The sequence below is a fragment of the Caretta caretta genome, chromosome 6 (genome assembly GCF_965140235.1).
Source record: "Caretta caretta isolate rCarCar2 chromosome 6, rCarCar1.hap1, whole genome shotgun sequence".
NCBI classification, from domain to species: Eukaryota; Metazoa; Chordata; order Testudines; family Cheloniidae; genus Caretta; species Caretta caretta.
In genome coordinates this window covers 51,030,681-51,050,558 of record NC_134211.1, presented here as the reverse complement: position 1 = coordinate 51,050,558, position 19,878 = coordinate 51,030,681, and the positions used below count along the sequence as shown (strand labels likewise).

The window sequence follows — 19,878 nt, the reverse complement described above, 5'->3', positions numbered from 1 at the left end:
GGTGTGACCCTTAGAGCCCCTCAATGCCCTTAGAGCCTCTCAAAGCGTTCACTGTTCTGTAACAGCAACTCCTATCAGGCCTCACAAATTCACTACACTTAACACAATGCTGTCATCCTATTTATCTGTAAGGAAGGTCATGGGAGAAATCAAAGGAAAGCTTATATCTTACTGGTCATTCTGTGATGTATGTATGGGTGATATTTAAAAAGTTGTATGTATTGAAAATATGTTTAAACTCTGTAACCAGGCAGGATTGATAAACAAATCTTTCCTAGACACAGAAATGTTGTTTTACCATGTCTGTCTAGGTCTTCTATAAAAATTAAGCAGGATAAGCCAAATAGAATGGGCGTTACACCTTTGCATCTCAGGTAAACAAACAGGAGGGTGAGAGAGCAGCATGACATCAGCATCTTGAGAACAAACCAGGGTCTGAACCCCAAAGGTGTCATCCTGACTCTAGAAATGAAGACATTGGACTCTGGGGAATATAAGGAGAAGCAAAAGGACACTGTGTTATCCATTCCACTAAGGAACAGCCTTTGTGGAGGACAGGTGATTAATGAAAAATCTGGATCCCGATTTGACTGAAAAATCAGCAAGCACTGTAGAAAGTCTTTGAGGGTGAGAAACCATTGTAGACAAAGGAGTCTAGACTGCTAACGTCATATTTAGTTTCTTGGAAGCGTGTTATACTTTTGTTTTACTTGTAACCAATCCTGTTTCCACTATCTTTACTCAGGTTTCAGAGGAACAGCCGTGTTAGTCTGTATTCGCAAAAAGAAAAGGAGTACTTGTGGCACCTTAGAGACTAACCAATTTATTTGAGCATGAGCTTTCGTGAGCTACAGCTCACTGTAGCTCACGAAAGCTCATGCTCAAATAAATTGGTTAGTCTCTAAAGTGCCACAAGTACTCCTTTTCTTTTTATCTTTACTCAGTATCAATTAAATCTCTGGTCTTTGTTAATAAACTTATCCTTTGTCATATTATAAATTCACCTCAAGCTGTACATTAAATAAAATGCATCTCCTCAGCTAAATCAAAGAGGCTGGTTTGTACACTGTCTCTTTGAAGACACTGAACATGGTAATTTCTGTGAGTGCCCAGTGATGGGGGCTGGATACGAGAGGGGAACACTCTTCAATGGGGTTTGGGGTGCACCTATTGTTAACCCGTGAGGTGAAGTCAAGGCTGGCAGAGCTTCTGGGGAGATTGTTTGGGGTGGTTAACAGACTGGAGTGACACCCAGTTTAGCACCAGCAAGTCTCTCTTGCACATAGACAGTGGGTAACATAGTAACCAACAGTCCTGAGTGCCCCAAGAAAGATGGGCTGCGCAGGGACCATATGGAAATGCTGCTGATAATTAACTTAAGGGGCAAGCAGAGATATCAGTGATGCTTTCTACTGCACCATCCCACGTTTAAATCCACCTATATTTGTAGAATTCACCAAAATTTCTGGCTCCAAGATACTACAGTGATAAGAAGAGAACTGATGCCTATGATACACATAGGTAAATGGAACGCTGACAAATGCTCATTTATATGGGACCATAAACTATATGAGTTTGCCCAAGATCAGTTTGGAGCTGTGCTCTGAAAACCTTACATTGTTTCACCTCTATTATTCCTATTTTATGCCTATGTGCACTGGCATAAATCTGGAGTAAGGCAATGGTGAATCAGGCTCTATATGAAGAATCGGATAAGACTATATTTCAGGGCTAATTTCTGTCTGGATATGAGAAAGGGCACTGTCATCTCTACTGTATATAAAAATAAACCATAGGAATATAGCGGCATTTAAAGTAGCAGCAATAGGGACAGCTTAGCTTTCTTCCTTTCACACTGACTCCCTGTACCTACAATACAGCTTTTCACAATGGCATTTAAACACTCTTTCACTTATGGTCCAAACATTTCAGATGGAAATATTCCAAGAATGAGAACATAAAATGGAAGAAAGAAATACTGGGTTGAATTAATGCCTTGTGTAATTCCACTGTGCTTTTAATTTATGCAGAAACTTAAATTTCAGGCAGGGAAACTATGAATAATAGCAAACGTTGTAGAAAATAAATGGTTTTCCACTTGACACCAATATTTTTTAATATGAAATTTAAGTCTTGTTTCCAAAGATACCAGATATGTATGCCAGTGAAATACGTTACATATATATGCACACATACCCATTTTATGTTATGTAAAAAGCCATATGTGTATGCATGGATATATATTTTACAGGCAGTGCTGGCAGTATGCCTATTACGGTTGTCTGATACTTTTCATTATAAGACCCTGTCTTCAGTTGCTTTTGCTTTTCCAAACTTTAGCCATTTGGGCTGAAATTTTCCATGCCAGGTATCTGTCAGTGGCTGAATTTTGTTTTTAATGTTTCAGCCAAAATGGTCCAGCAGTTTCAGAGAACAAAATTAGGGAAAATATATTGTTTTGCCACGTTAAAACAATTCTTACAACCACTTGGTTGAGAAGTTTTAGTGCCCTCATGTGTTGGAGCAGGGATTTGAAACTTGTCAGAAAGTGGCTTTCATGTAAGGGATGTGCCTTTTGCTTTTCCTGTGGAAAAAATCATCCAAATGTGAAAATCTCAGTTTACTCAGAGACTTGTCATAGCTTCAAAGTTAAAATTTCCAAAAATTTTGTTCACATTGAGCATGCTCCAGTCAAGGGATTGCGGGGTGTGGGAGAAGCAGGACCTGGCTGCTGCAGGTAGGGAGCAGAGAGGGGAAGAGGGGGCTGGGCATTGGAACTGAGAGCAGGGAGCTAGTCTCTTCTACACGATCAGTGAACCCCTCCTGGACCTCAGGCAATGTGGAGGAGGGAGCCACCTGACTCAAACGCAGAGAGGACAAGAACCAAACTGGATCAGGGAGGGAGGGAGACGGGCTGGGCAAGGAGACAGGGAGCTGAGGCGAAGGGGGGGGGGAAACAGATCTGATGAGGACCTGAAGTGTGGGGGGAGAAATGGGACTGGCAGGGCAAATAGACAGACAAGAAACCAGGGAGAGGGGAAAATCTGGGACAAAGAGCCATGTATTAGGTGAGGAAAGGCTAAGATGGAGGAGGATCTTTGACAGGGTGAAGAGAAACTAGATGAGCAGCCAGGAACCTGGAGGGGAGGGGGGGGGAGGAGGGAGAAGAGGAGGAGGGATGCTGATGGACAGCAGGACTTACAGCAAGGATAAGGAGACTAGGACTGTTTGGCCACGAGAAGCCTGAGGAGTGGAGACTGGCATTGGCTAGGTGACGAGAATGCAACTGGGATTAGGAGCTGGGGTGGAGAAAAGACAGAACAGGGTCAGGTTGGAGACTATGGGACAAAACACACTGCATGAGAGGAATTGGCAGAGGGTTTGTGGCTACTAGAGGACACTCCCCTTAAGAGCTTGGAATGAAACTCATGGTTCCTGAGCCTCACCATCCCTCTGCGGTCAACAAATATCTTTGAAACCCAGTTGCAAAGTGTATCACATCCCCTGCTAGGATGACAACTTACTACAGCTATCAGTTACTCCATTAGCTCAAGTGGCAGAAGTCTGTGCAGATCTAAAGGTTCCAGCTCTGCTGATGACCTATGCTAGATGTTAATATGATGCTACATATTGGAATTTGTTTCTTCAGTTTGCTTTTTAAAAAAACCTATGAAATTCCACACAAAAAATTACATAAAAACATTAAGCTTGCTAATCAAGTACTCAAAAGTTAGCGCATGCCAGAATTAAGGTTATGTGCACAACTTTAGTTTGGAGTCTTTGGGCATCTCCATTACGGTACAGTCTTAACCTACATGATCACACACTATGTTTTCCCCAGGACCCCTGCCTCAATCAGTGCACAGGATGCACTTGCTCTGGGGATAAATCAGGGTTGTGTAGTAAAAGCAACTCGTCTGTAGGAGTCCTGCCTCATTTACTGCAGAAGCTGGAAGGTGTGTAGTGGATGAAGCAGGTGACCGCAGAAGAGAAAGGATGGTCTTATGGTTACAGCAGCTGAAAGTTGCCCTGGAAAACTGAAATTCTATCTCCCTTTGCAACCGAGTTCCTATGTGACACTGGGCAAGTCACTTAAACCAAACTTTTCAGAGGTGGCCACTTACTGTGTGTTCCTCAGTATCTGGGTGCCAGACTTGAGACCCTGGGGTCTGACCTGCAGAAGTGCTGAGCACTCACAGCTGCAACTGAAGACAATGGGAGGTATGTTTGAACATATAAAGTGCTATAGAATGTTAAGTGCTCTAAAAATCAGGTCCAAGGTGTCTCAAATTGGGCATCCAAAATTAGTGGACACTTTTAACTTTAATCTCTCCGTGCCTCATTTCCCATCTGTAAAATGGGGATACCACCACTTCATCTCAGAGTTGTTGTGAAAATAACTTCATTAATATTTGTGAAGCTTCTTAGATGCTATGATAAATGCCACAGAAAAACCATGAGGAAATTAATAATTCTGTCTGCACAGCAGAGTTTGAGTAGTGTGCAATAAATAAGGCCTAGAACCACAAATTGAACAATGAGGCTAAAACAAAATATTGAATAGCTGCTCACTAATGGAGCACAATCCATCCTGTGCACGCCAAGAGGCAGGGATCCTGTAGAAAAAATTAGTGTGTGATCATGTAATTAAAGATTGTACCTTAATGAACACACAAAAGGGGGTCAAATTAAGGTTTCCCAGGCAACCTGAATTCCATCATTTCCTATATTCTGAGTGCTTGACTTGGTAACCTGAATGTTTTAACAGTTTTTTGTGTGGAATACCTATACATATTAAACAAGCACATATATACATATACAGTAAAGTACACCCTGAAATACATTAAATCACAAAGTCTTAAGTATTCAACAGATCTGAACCGGAATCCCAGACTTAACCCCTCTTCTACCAACTCTGGGCAGTTCAGATGTGAACCTGGATCTACAACTCATGGCTCTGGTCTTTGCCTATGATAAGCCCAAACACCAAAACAGAGCACCTGTGAAACTTGGGGAAGTTTGAACTTGGAGTCAAATCAAATCCCATTCTGAACTTCACAGCTCAGGCCCATCTCTGACGGGAACAAGCCACAGCAGACTAACCCATATACCCTTTTCAATACCCCGGTCACATTTCTCTTTCAGCAACAGGATTGATCAGAGAGTCATTTTGCTCAGGTGTTCTCTCACGAAGACTCCTGCGATGGTCCATACTGTTACTGACACCTCTTGTCCGACTGCTGCCTGTGCTCAAGGGGCTTCCTGCCATTGGGGTGTCTGTGCTCACCAAGCTTCCTGTCCGAGATTGGTAAGGAGGGAGATCTGTCAGACTGGGGGATTCAGAATCTGAGCAGTAAGGGGGTGGAGGAAGATCAAACCAAGGGGGTCTGCTGCAAATACAAGAGAGTAACACGGTTACTGAAGACAATGGCACAAGGGGAAGTATAACGAGCTCCAGACTTTTGTTCTAACAGGTTATGAGTTTCCATCCCAACATACGAAAGAAAGAAAGAAGAGATAAAACAACAACAGTTCTACAGCAATATCTGAGGATCTCAAAGTGTTTTGCAAACGTGGAAATTCATCCCTGTGCAGAGGGGCCAGCCCAAGGCCTATGCACCACCAATAGCAGGGATGTTAAACTCGTGTCCTGGTCAAGTTCCAATAGCGTAGTTACATTCTGCCTCCCTAAATTGTCTCTGTTTCATTTTTCACAGGGTAATCACTTCCTGCCCTAAATGGTTATATACTGTGCACTCTTAACCAGCTGCCATGGTTCACGCCAAAGATGGCTTCAATTCAGCAACGGGGTGAAGAGCTTTCTGTATAACAATTACAGTTTAAAAGAGCATTTAGGGATACTTCAGGACAAAGGGAGATATATACAACAAAATCATTTATAAATTTACAAACAGAGGTTGAAAAATCTGGGGATGTGTATCTTGGTCTCTACAAATAAAGTGAATGGTGTTTCTATGGAAAAATAGGCAAAAAGTACTATTCAGAAAGGGCTACAGGCTTGTTGGAAAGAAACAGCATATTTGAATCCACATGCTTTTGCGGGGTTCACAGATATATATTGTGATGTTGCACGCCATATGCTTTATAAAAATATGCTTATGACTGTGAATATGATTAACTGGAATATGCTTCATGCAAAAGGTCTCTTGTAAGGTGTCATTACAAAGCTTATGAGCTACTGAGTGTGGTCATCCCATATGTTTGCATGTATTATTTCTCTGTCTGAAGTTAGGAGAATAAGATATAAACTTGTGTAACTGATGTAAACATGTTAAGTGGAAGCCATTAAGGGTGCTTCAGAATCAATGAGCTGTAAATGGCTCTGTTTACTTGCAAACCTTCCTGTGTATGTGTGCGCCAGCCCAGGAAGAATGGAGGCAGGATGAAATCCATCTTAAATCTGGTACTTTTCCACCTACAAGGAGGGGTGGGGACCCAGAGACACAGAAGATTCCCGCCTTGTGCCAAGGCCATAAAAAGGGGTGGAGCAGGACAGAGAGGGGGGCCAGTCATGAGAAAGCCCCTGTTTACCACCTAAGATGTCTGCTGGAATTAACAAGGACTGTACCGGGGAAAGGATTGGGCCCAGACTAGGAAGGAGTCTAGTCCGTGAAAGCTTATTGGAATATCTCTGAGAGTGAGATATTACCTGTAATCAGTTTTCTTAATGTATTAGGCTTTGACTTGCGTGTTTTTGCTTTATTTTGCTTGGTGACTTACTTTATTCTGTCTGTTATTACTTGAAACCCCTTAAATCCTACTTTTTATACTTAATAAGATCACGTTTGTTTATTAATTAACCCAGAATAAGTGATTAATATCTGGGGGAGCAAACAGCTTTGCATATCTCTCTATTAGCATTATAGAGGGCTGACAGTTTGTGAGTTTACCATGTATAGGCTTTATACAGAGTAAAACAGATTCATTTGGGGTTTGGATCCCATTGGGGCTGGGTGGCTGGGTGCTGGAGTCAGGTAACCTGCAGAGCTTAAAGCCTGCAGCTTTGTGGGCATGGCCCAGACCCTGGGTCTGTGTTGCAACAGACTAGTGTGTGTGCCTCAACAAGACAGGGTTCTGGAAGCGTCAAGCTGGCAGGGAAAACGGACTCAGCACGTCAGATGACAGTCCCAAGGGGATCTCTGTGACTGAACTCGTCACATATACGTATTTTATTTTTGAATTTCTAAAGAAGTGCAGAAGTCTTACTTGTCTAAAACCTTTGGAAGCAGACTAGTGCCATGTATCTGGGTTAGCACACTTAATGCCTCTAGCACTGAAGACCTTGTGAGATACAATTTTTTTGATTTCATTTTGGCTAAGACGACAATTAATCAAGGGAGACTCCCTGACTTCATTTGGAGTGCTACAGGAGCTGGCACTGTGTATTTAAACTCTGAGCATCTGATATTGACTATGGAGCACACTCAGGGTTTTCATACTTCGCTCCCAGATTGGCATGAAGAACATTGCTGAAGTAATAGTTTTCTTCCATATTCCAGTCATCCCTGTAGAACCCCAAAGAGCCAGGGGGTACTGATTACTTGTGTCAAGAGCAGGAGTGACCACAAAAGAGAAGTGTACTCAGGTGATGCCCCTTGAACCCTTAAATCTCTTTCATGCCACTGGGTGCAGAGAGACTTCTGGACTATTAATTCTACAGGTTAAGGTGAAGCTGGGAGGGGGAACCTTTTTCTTGCGCACACAGAAGAGACTGGTTGAATTTGTTCCCATGTAAGTGAACAATCAATAGTTACAGGTAGGATTGGCAGAATTTGATTTTAAGAGAATTCTGATGAATAATATCAATGTTTATGTTTAAGTATTTTTAAAAAATTTCTATTTAAATTTTCACAGTTGGGGGAAATTGATGTGGGGGGAACAAACAATGGAGGGGTCAGACAATTATTTAATAACAGCAGACAATGAGATTCAAAGAGTTGAAGCTTTATAACCATTAAAAAACAAATGGTCAACATCACATATTAAAATATACAAAGTAAATATACTTAAATCAAACTCTAATAAGTTCTCCAGCAGTATATTTTTACTTTGCCTATCTGTAAATTTCAATAATTTTTGTCAGTTTGTGTGTGTATGGTGAAAACGATATTTACCAATATAATCTAATCCTTCCAAACCTAATTATACGGCATTATAATATAGTACAATTATAGTATTAGAACATAGGGAATATTTGTACCCTGTCAAATCAAACAATGTGCATAAATGCTATAATGAAAAACACACAGAAAGCATGGTGACCCACAGAGTCTAGAAATTGCAATTGCTAGTATAACTTTGGGGAGACTTAATTCCCATACATACCTTTGGTCTAACACAGCCTCTGTATAGGATGGTGGAGAATCCAGATCCAGTGGCCTATGGCAGGTCTGGTTGGACATGTACTGAATTCCATTGTTGACATTGTAGGTGACGCTGCAATGATGTGGATGATCAAGGACCACCAGCCGGGACAGGAGGACAGGGTGCTGCAGTCGATGCACAGGCAGGCTCATGAGGTTGTTGCGTTTTCGTTGGTGGTGCAAAACCAAGGCGAGAAAGGCCGCCACCAGCACAAAGATAACCGAGCTGCCGATTATAGCATAGGTGATGCTGGGATAATAGAGCAGCTGGTTCTCTGAGGTCACATACTCTTGGCCACTGCCAGTTTCTGCAAGACACAGAAAAAGAGGGGGAAAGCTTGAGATTTTCCGCCGCAAAGAATTTGGTGCTTGTCATCAGCTGCGTTTTCTGCTAATATACCATGTGATATGCTGCCTGTCTGGCTTCCAAATGCATTATCTTCCTTCCTTAGAACTGTGGAAAACTAGCTTATTAAAAACATGCATGCACAAAACAGATATTGGCTGACAGACCCCCTCGGATGCACAGATGTACTCATGCACTAGAAGGAGATAGCAAACCTACTGGAAAGAGGAAATACACTATACACTGGAGACTGTCTTGGAATCATTCACCTTGTTACAGTGCATATGCTTTTGTTATCAGCTCCACACCTGCACCTAACCAATACAGCAGATTTTTCAGGGTTAAGGTAAAGATTTTGCACAGACATGTAGGTACAGTACTTTGAAAGTATATTGAACAAACAGTGTGAACTGAATCAGACAGATTAGAGATGGAAAAGGCCTATTGTTGTTTAAAAAACAACAACCACCACCTTCCATAGCACTGTAAGTTTACGTGATGCTTTACAAATAGTAACCATTTTCTCTGTCCCTGGTCAAGTTGGCAAGAGCAAACGGGACAAATGGCCACTTCTGCCAAAGAAGTCAGGAAGGACGTGACAGGGCTTAAAAAAGGGACTGTCCCAGCCAAAACGGGATGTATGGTCACCCTAAAAGTGATTGATATTTGTATTACAGTGGTGCCTAGAGGCACCAGTCTTGCTTGGGGCTCCATTGTTCTGGGCACTATAAAAACGCATCCTAAGAGACCATCCCTGTTCTGAAGAGCTTACAATCCAAACACACACAGGTGGGAAGGAAACAGAGGCTCAAAGAGGTGAAGTGACTTGTCCAAGGTCAGCAGCAAAGTCAGGAATGGAGACTAGTGTCCTAACCACAGGAACATGCTGCCTTTCAGTAATTTTTTTGAAGAGTTAAGACTCATCTTTTAGAGGACACCTCTTTTTATACAGCAATAATTAAATGCCACTGAAGTACAAGACAAAAGCATCCCTCTACCTCAAGCAAAAATAAGAGGCTAGGGTAAAGGGGAGAAATACAGAAAAGCCATCCATCCAACCCCCGCATTCCTGGCTATAGAGCTTCAGGATAGCAAACGCTGACAGGCAATTCTTGTTCCATTTATCTGCCTACACTAGCAAAACTGCTGGCCATCTAGTGTTCCAAACTTTGCCAATTATGGTTTCACTAGCAGTGAAACAAACCAAACCAAAGACATATATACAATTTCACAAAGATTTGAAGTGCTTTATGAAATCTCAAGAGAGCTCTCCCTGGATCTCAGCCTCAGGATATTTGGCCTATTTCTCTTGGTGTTTCAAATTTCATATTGGTAATTAACTTTGATGATAAATGCAAAACACACATTTGACAGCAACATTTAAAATAATTTCCCATTACTCAGGGAATGGAATTTAAAATGTCCCATTCTTTACTTTCAAATATCTCAGTGTTAAATAATGGATTCTTCCCCCCCTTCCCCGGCCCAAAAAGAGAATGCCTGAGATTAGGGAACATAATTACCCGCCATTATCGGAATTTGAAGAACTATTCCTCTTAAAGCAAATAAATCTGGTTCATTGACAAGATCATTATTACCACAAACCAGAAAATTCCTCTGTGGGCAATAACAATCCAAGTACTGCCATGGTATCATTCCAAGTTTCCATGATATCCATTTTCAGACTTCAATGAACATCTTTACTAATGCTGCCAATGTTGTGGCCAGTCTACACTTTATGCCTCTCCACACAAATGTGCTAGGCTGAAAGCTTTAGAAACCTCTAAATTACCAACCAATGTTGGTTCTCAGTTACTTCAGTAAAACTAACTTGAGATGGTACGTGTGAAGAATTTCGAAGCAAGATCAAGCAAGAAAGCAAAGCAGAAAGAAGGAGCAAAGGAATTAACCTGCATTAGTACATGTGTTTACAACTCATCACATACTGATGCTTTTCCTATAATCCGCTCCAAAATTCACCCCCTGAATGGCTGAGTTCATGTCACATTACATAAGGATGGGCCAGAGTGGGGAGAACAGTGATAATAAGTTAACATGCCTCAACTCGAACTTGGTCTTCCTCTGTCAGCCAGCATTGTCATTCTTCAACGAAAAAGTCCTTCTACATTTCTTTAGTTTCGAGGTGAATAAAGATAATTACAACAATTGTTTTTTATGCTTATTTCTAGATCATGGATAATCCAGATGATTTTTATGTCCCAAATATTTATATTTTATTTGCAACAGATTTAAGGAAATTATAATCCCAGATTGAAGGCCAAATATTATTATCTTGTGGTGTCTACGTGTGAGGAAGCCACATGCATTATGAGGTTCCAATGTTTTTGTTACCATTTACCATTCAAATTTCATTCCGCTCAATTGGCCATTTGTGGAAGTTGGGTGAGAAGAGGACATCAGTGCAGAACTGAGAATAATTAGTTACCAGGGGACTGCTTTGAAGTAGGGTAGTCCAATACCTTTAATAAAAGGAGAAAAATGGGTGCAGTGCATTATGTGTCAACTTCTCTGCGAACAGGCATCCTAAATGGATACATAAACTTTAAACTAACATGAACAATCAGTTACACACATACAAAATGGGAAATAACTGCCTAGGAAGGAGTACTGCGGAAAGAGATGGGGGGGGAGGTCATAGTGGGTCACAAGCTAAATATGAGTGAACAGTGTAACTCTGTTGCAAAAAAGCAAGCATAATTCTTGGATATATTTGCAGGAATGTTGTAAGCAAGACACAATAAGTAATTCTCCTGCGCTACTCACTGCTGATTAGGCCTCAACTGGAGTACTGTGTCCAGTTCTGGACACCATATTTCAGGAAAGATGTGGACAAACTGGAGAAAGTCCAGAGAAGAGTAACAAAAATAAAGATCTAGAAAACACTACCTCTGAGGAAGGATTGAAAAAAACTGGGTTTGTTTAGTATGGAGAAGAGAAGACAAGGGAGAATGGAAGTGGGGATATGATAGTTTTTCATAGGGCTGTCAAGCGATTAAAAAAATTGTGATTAATTGCGTGATTCAAAAAATTAATTGCGATTAATCGTGCAGTTAAACAACAGAATACCATTTATTTTAAATATTTTTGGATGTTTACTATATTTTCAAATATATTAATTTAAATTACAACACAGAATACAAAGTGTACAGTGAAGGAGTACTTGTGGCACCTTAGAGACTAACCAATTTATTTGAGCATAAGCTTTCGTGAGCTACAGCTCACTTCATCAGATGCATACTGTGGAAACTGCAGAAGACATTATATACACAGTGCTCACTTTATATTTATTTTTATTACAAATATTTGCACTGTAAAAAACAAAAAAAATGTATTTTTCAATTCACCTCATACAAGTACTGTAGTGCAATCTCTTTATCATGAAAGTTGAACTTACAAATGTAGAATTATGTACAAAATAAACTGCATTCAACAATAAAACAATGTAAAACTTTAGAGCCTACAAGTCCACCCAGTCCTACTTCTTGGTCAGCCAATCACTCAGACAAACAAGGTTGGTTACAATTTGAAAGAGACGATGCGGTGTGCTTCTTGTTTACAATTCTGAAAGTGAGAACAGGCGTTCGCATGACACTCTTGTAGCTGGCATAGTAAGATATTTACGTGTCAGATGTGCTGAAGATTCATTTGTCCCTTCATGCTTCAACCAACATTCCAGAGGACATGCTTCCATGCTAATGACGGGTTCTGCTTGCTAACGATCCAAAGCAGTGTGGACTGACGCATGTTCATTTCATCATCTGAGTCAGATGCCACCAGCAGAAGGCTTATTTTCTTTTTTGGTGGTTTGGGTTCTGTAGTTTTTACACCCAAGTGTTGCTCTTTTAAGACTTCTGAAAGATGCTCCACACCTCATCCCTCTCAGATTTTGGACGGCACTTCAGATTCTTAAACCTTGGGTCGAGTTCTGTAGCTATTTTTAGAAATCTCACATCGGTACCTTCTTTGCATTTTGTCAAATCTGCTGTGAAAGTGTTCTTAAAATGAACATGTGCTGGGTCATCATCTGAGACTGCTATAACATGAAATATATGCAGAATGTGGGTAAAACAGAGCAGGAGACATATAATTCTCCCGGCAAGGAGTACAGTAACAAATTTAATTGATGCATTATTTTTTTAACGAGCAACATCAGCATGGAAGCATGTCCTCTGGGATGGTGGCCGAAGCATGGAAGGGGCATACGAATGTTTAGCATATCTGGCATGCAAATACCTTGCAACACCAGCTATAAAAGTGCCGTGTGAACGCCTGTTCTCACTTTCAGGTGACATTGTAAATAAGAAGCAGGCAGCAGTATCTCCCGTAAATGTCAACAAACTTCTCTGTCTTACAAATTGGCAGAATAAGACGACAGACTGAGTGGACTTGTAGGCTCTAAAGTTTTACACTGTTTTGTTTTTGAATGCAGTTACGTAACCAAGAAAAATCTGCATTTGTAAGTTACACCTTCACGATAAAGAGATTGCACTTCAGTACTTGTATGAGGTGAATTGAAAAATACTATTTCTTTTGTTTATCATTTTACAGTGCAAATATTTGTAATAAAAATAATAATATAAAGTGAGCACTGTGCTCTTTGTATTCTGTGTTGTAACTGAAATCAATATTGAAAATGTAGAAAAAAAATTTCAATAGATATTGTATTTTTATAAGTGCGATTAATCGTGATTAAATTTCCTGTGTTCCCATCTAGTTCACTGTACTTCCATGAAAGCTGCTACAACCACAGTAATCTAAGAGCTATACATACCAGATCTGTTTCAGAGTAACAGCCGTCTTAGTCTGTCTTCGCAAAAAAAAAAAAAAGGAGTACTTGTGGCACCTTAGAGACTAACCAATTTATTTGAGCATGAGCTTTCGTGAGCTACAGCTCACTTCATCGGATGCATACCGTGGATCTGGTTTATTTAGTCAGGAACTCTGTCTTGAGCACTGGCCAATGCCTTATGCTTCAGAAAAAGGCATCCATCCCTCCCCTGCCTTCCCTCCAAAAAATCTTACAGAAAACTTCAGAATCTTGCTCCCTTTGCAGGAACAGGTATGCACTGCTTACTGCCTACTCCCCTTGGGGGCATCAGGGTTCAGTTTGAAAAGCAACAGCTACTGTCAAGAGGCCCTATTCTCATGTCCTGTGGTGGACAACAGTGGGTCCCATGATTGTAAAGAGTCAATAGTTTAACTTTTTTCTGTTAGCTTGAGAAGACCTAACACGATGGAAATTTACTCGTGTTCTTTCTCCATTTCCAAACAGAATAATCTTAAATCTAATCTTCCTGATGTATGGCTGTAGCGGGCCAAGTTGATAAATCCAGAATGCAAAAGACGAGGGAATCCTATCACGTGATCCTGCCATGTTAGTACTGTTTGGTTTGCACTCTTTGAAAAGGCAAAGCTTCCTGTTCAAACAAAGATTAGAAACAATAAGCATCACTTAAAGGTCAATTTTCAGAACAATTTGCCAGAGAGAAAGACTATACCTCTTAAAATTAAAAAAAAAAAAAAAAAAAGACCTTTCCATAGCTGTGTTATGGAAGATATTATAGCATGTTTTCTTCCTACTAAGATGCATCATATAATATGTGCAAGAAATTTCTGATGGGGATTTACTACTTCTTTTGTCAAAAAACATTTGCAGAAGAAAAAAATGCTATCGTATATATATGCATGCATATTTCAAAAGTATTTCTGGAGAGGCTTATGATAGATCTCTCCATCTAGAATACTTTACTCAGGAGACCATTTACCCAGGAGACCATCCTCTCAGAAAGCATGCACCTAACTCACCTAACTCCCTTGTTTGTTTGTTTTTTAATTTAATGAACGTGTTGTCTTACCAAAGCCTTTAATTTGAGGGAAAAGCTTTCAAGTGAGAGACTGTAGGTGCAATGCTGCTTCCCATACATGTCCATTTCTGTTATCACACAACTGCTGTATCCAAAACAGTGGGATGGCCGGCAGGGTCTGCTTTGTGAATTTTTAGGAACATACACACAGAGCACAATCTGATAGGCAGAGGGGCAGAAATAAGGACTCTGACAACATCTTGGCTGGATGCACGATAGTGGTTTAGAAAAATATATAACTCTTTAGTTCTGCTCTAATAACTTTTGGTAAATGTTTACACACTGCAGAAGTCGCTGAACTAAGTTTCTTGGTAATGCAGTCATCTTTTCCAGTGAAAAAAACAGACGTACTACCCAAGAGAGTTTACAAAGCAATGTCTGCTCTGCTGTTTCTTGTATCTGACAGAAAAAGACAGGGCAGACTGATTTAACTCAAATTCATATTTTTTTGTTAACAAGATCTATGTATTCTGTTGGCACAATGAATAAACAAAAAGAAAAGGAGTACTTGTGGCACCTTAGAGACTAACCAATTTATTTGAGCATAAGCTTTCGTGAGCTACAGCTCACTTCAGCCAATGCATTCAGTATTTTCCATCCGATGAAGTGAGCTGTAGCTCACGAAAGCTTATGCTCAAATAAATTGGTTAGTCTCTAAGGTGCCACAAGTACTCCTTTTCTTTTTGCGGATACAGACTAACACAACTGCTACTTTGAAACCTGTCAATGTATAAACAGTTCATCAATGCAGTTTAATGCCTATTAAACCTTTATTACCTGGGAATTGCTAAATGTGCAAACTAGAAGCTTCCGAGTGTAAGAAACTTCATAAATAATTTAGAAGAGGCTGATCAGGAAAACATTACGAGTTGTGCTCAGAGAACTATTTTATTGACTGGGAATAAATTTGCTCTCTCAAAGTTTTAAAAAAGATCTAAGAGTAACAGCATTAAGCCTGTCAGACGCTGGGACGAAGGGCTATTATTCTATCTTTCACAAGCCTCTGCTGGAGCTTGGCTTTTTCACACTTCATCAGGGAGAAAGCTTTTGAAACATGAAATCTGAGCCGACATCTGTAGCCTTAATGAACACAAGTCACGGTCCATCTCCAACAAAGACACCACTGTAGCAACACATTTAAATTCCAAACCATTCAAAAGTGGGGCTGCAGCCTCAGAAAGTTAGAGGAGACGAAATTCAAACACAGACACGCAGACTGTTAGCTCATTATTTATTGTTTGTACGGCAGTAGCGCCTACACACTACATTTAAGGATTAAGGGCCCAACCTCCCAAATTTCTCATCTTTATATCGTTTCATGTTCCATTAAAACAAATCACATGTGGATTGGACCGTCAAATGGCTGGTTGTTCTGGGGTGGCCTATTTAAAAACAAAAACCTGAATATAGAAATTGAAAGTACTAACAGGTCTGGTCAGTGTGGTACCATAATGTCACTACATTGTTTTTCTTTAAGAAGGTCTAATTCAGATCAGAAGGTGCCCTAGGATTTTAACTGAAGGTCTGTGCAGTATACTTCCCCTATATTTCCAGCAAAGCGGATGTCAGAACAGGGATTTGTGCCCTCATGCGCTTAAAAAGAGGAGGGGATCAGGAGAGAGAGACAAGAAGCTCTTTACCCAGTCCAGTATTCTGTGCTAGCATTTTACCTACAAAAGATTTAAAACCCTCTTGCCCTGACTGTGCAATACACGAACAGAGCTTGGGACAGTTTCTGCAGCTGCTGGGTAGTACTGAATGAGCAGATGTTGACTCATCAGATTGAAGTTCAAGAGTCTCACCTCTCACATGCCCTCCTTTTTATCTTAGACAAGGTTGGATAATTGTTCAATGCACTCCTTGCATCCCAATTTAAATGTTAAAAGAAAAAAGGGCAGAGCAGCAAACTCAGCAAACAAGTAGAGAATTAAAAAATACTTAGCTGCAACCATGGCAACCAAAGTTCTAAAATTAACTCGAGGGTGATGTAAAAGCTTACAAAGTCAGAATCTGCTATCAAGCATGGAAACAAGGGCCCAGGTTTTGCAACTGGATGAAGGCCAAAGAGGAAATTAAAGTGTTACTGAAAAACAGGGAGGACTGTCCTACCGTGAACATGAGCAGCACTTCCTGGACATCTGATATTCCAGTGGCTGGTGATCTGATTAATACTGGCAGAATGGAAACGCTGCACAAAACAAAGAGGAAGAACGTTCTCCTAATAATGCTCTCCTCTGGTAACCTGGAGGAGTTTAGTTGCTTCTGTTCCCGTCTCTTTCTTTTCTCTTCAAAAATTGCTGTGCATGTTGAAATCAAGGAAGCTGCCTTGGACATGGATTCTTGTACATTACTTCTACTAAAAAGTCTTGTCTGCACTAGAGAAATTTACAAAATGACTCCTACCACCAAAGCTCTCGGGGAGTTTCCAACATTTTTACCAACAAGTTACTTACATCAGCTTTACAACAGGTGGTCTCAAAATGCTCTGCTGCTTTCTAACCTGACAGTGACACAGACTTGGTAAATGGGGCACAGTCTCTGGCTAAGAGAGAAAAAGCGGTACTCTTTTTGTAGGACCTGAAAATGCTCTTGGTCATAGCAAGTTGCATCCTAGGGTCTAACATCACACCTAAGTTGTGCATCTATGTTATAATTATACGTTCTACAACACTGCTGGCAGCTGACCCCAACCTACAGATATTACCTATGTGTTGTCTGGATCAAGCCACAGCCAGCGTTCTCCAATTGCAGTGGAGATGACAAAAACAGCACTGTAACACAGAGTTGTTTATCTGGAGGGCTGATCTGTACCCCATTTTGAAGAATGAGTCTTAAAGAGTATTCTGTACTCATGAAAACTAAGATGCAAAGGAGATAAGGAATTAACCAAAAGGGTCTGCACCAACCCCAGGATATAGTTGGATCTCAACTGTATAAGAAATGCCCCTATATGAGTCAGAAGGGAGCAAAATGGTGCCATAGAAGAGAGATTTCCATGAGGGAGGAGAGATCAGATAATTCTAAGAGACAAGGGGAAAAAACATGGGGATTTGAGGGGAGGAATGTGTTAATGGAAAGAAAAAAAGTTCTGCATTCAGCCCACAAAACCCAGGTGATCCCTAGTTGAGTCTCCCACATAAGCGGCAGCTGTGTTCCTTTGAACAAATAAAGACAGAACATTCACATGGATTTTTTACTGAATTCCTTTGGGGAGCAGAGCAAACTGATGGGCAAGTACATCATCTTCTCTTTTGAAAAAGTTAATGAGAGTAATAGAACTTTGAGGTACATAAGTGCTTGGAGGTTGTATTTTGCTCCCTGCTATCTGCCAGGGCAAGACGCTGTGTAAGAGTTTTACTGTATGGAATATGGGAGACACTAATGATATTGTTGGTACCACTATTATAAAATTACAAGCAATCTGATCAGATATGCCATGTAAGATATCTGTGTAAATGTTTCAGAGTAGCAGCCGTGTTAGTCTGTAACCGCAAAAAGAACAGCAGTACTTGTGTCACCTTAGAGACTAACAAATTTATTAGAGCATAAGCTTTCCTGGGCTACAGCCCACTTCATCGGATGCATAGAATGGAACATATAGTTATATATATACACACACACACAGATAAGTTGGAAGTTACCATACAAACTGTGAGAGGCTAATTAGTTAAGATGAGCTATTATCAGCAGGAGAAAAAAACTTTTGTAGTGATAATCAAGATGGCCCATGTAGACAGTTGACAAGAAGGTGTGAGGATACTTAACTTAAGGAAATAGGTTCAATATGTGTAATGACCCAGCCACTCCCAGTCTCTATTCAAACCCAAGTTAATGGTATCTAGTTTGCATATTAATTCAAGCTCAGTCTCTAAGGTGCCACAAGTACTCCTGTTCTTTTTGTGTAAATTTGATTATGTTACGTAAATTCTGTTATGATTTGCCAAGTATGATCATCTTGTTTATATATTTCCATCACCTTTGTAGTGTGATATTATAGATATGTATGGTATACCTGTATTTCCAAACTTGTGCTGTATTTCTGGGTGACACCCCCGGACAATTGGCATCAGCACTGCCTAGCCTGTTCAATGGCCCATCAAGGATCATCAGCTAAACACCTGACCCATTGAGAGAAGGTAGGGGCTACACAGTATGAGTCTGCAAGGCATGTAGGGGCATGCCTATGGACAGAGAACTCTAAGGCTTTTCTATGCCATGTGCTGTGAAGCTTGTGTTTGGGATACAGGAAGTACAAGCCATGTGGGATATAAAGGGCAGCTGCATCATCTCCATTTTGTCTTCATTCCTGCTTACCTCTGGAATAACTTTTCTACAAATGAAGCTCTGAACAAAGGACTGAATGACCCATCCAATCCAAGCTGTGGATGTATTCCAGAGGGACTTTCAAGACAGCAAACTCACCACTACTGCTAAGAACTTGATATATGGACTTTGAAGTCTCTCTGTATATCAGAGTGCTTTATCATTTAACAGCTCTTTTCTTGTTCTGTCTTTATAATAAACCTTTAGTGTTAGACACTAAAGGATTGGCCGGTAGTGTGGTATTTTGGGTAAGATCCAGCCTAATATTGACCTGGTAATGTGGGTGGCCTTTTGGGGTCAGAAGAACATTTTGTATAGTGAGCAGAGTTTTAAATAACTTCTTACTGTACTGGACCTATGTGCTGACTGGGAGCCAGAGAACTGGAATGCAGTAAAGGGAGCTGTGTGATTTCTTTTTTAACTTTTTGATAAACTGTGTGTGGGATCAGAAGCCTAGTTTGTGACTGGTTGGTGAGTCTAATTTCAGTGTTAACCACCAGTTTGGGGAGTGTCTGCTCTCCCTTTTGCAGCCTGCCCTGACCTTGGCATTTTCAGTAAGGGCTGACCCAGTCACACTCTCCACGACATAATTTTCAGTGCTTTATGTCATCTAATTTAAAGGGTCTTAAGTAGAATACGACAAATTGAGAGAGAAAATAAAGAAACAACTTGCCCAAATCAGCAAAAGAGTGGATTTAAAGCAAAAGGGAAGAAAGTCACCAGATCTGTGATGCTGCTGGCTTACAATCTAAACCCCTGTGGAAAGTTGGCATTTTAGCTAATTTTCCTTGTAATCATTGTACATCTTGGGGGTAGGGGGCAGGTTTCTAAACAAAACAGAATTTAAAAAAAACAAACATTCCAATAAAAAAGGTAAAGTACTCAAGAGCTTGAGGGAAGATGAGAAATTGTGCACTCTTCACCTGTTTTCATCAAGTGC

The 19,878-nt window shown here is 40.5% G+C and overlaps 1 protein-coding gene across 7 annotated transcripts in view; it reads right to left on the bottom strand.

Moving 5' to 3' along the window:
• Positions 1 to 872: 872 nt before the first annotated feature.
• Positions 873 to 19,878, bottom strand: part of LDLRAD3 (low density lipoprotein receptor class A domain containing 3) — a 182,912-nt gene continuing 163,906 nt past the window's right edge. For 4 of the 7 annotated variants that reach the window (XM_048854731.2, XM_048854729.2, XM_048854733.2 and 1 more), the window contains 2 exons: positions 8,347 to 8,692; positions 873 to 5,390 (listed from right to left, as the gene is read on the bottom strand). In XM_048854731.2, the coding sequence (XP_048710688.1) occupies positions 5,129 to 5,390; positions 8,347 to 8,692 (608 nt within the window). In that variant the 3' untranslated portion in view covers positions 873 to 5,128. Of the gene's footprint in view, positions 5,391 to 8,346; positions 8,693 to 19,878 lie in introns of those variants that run through there. The other 3 variants (XM_048854732.2, XM_048854730.2, XM_048854734.2) reach the window with 2 other exon arrangements.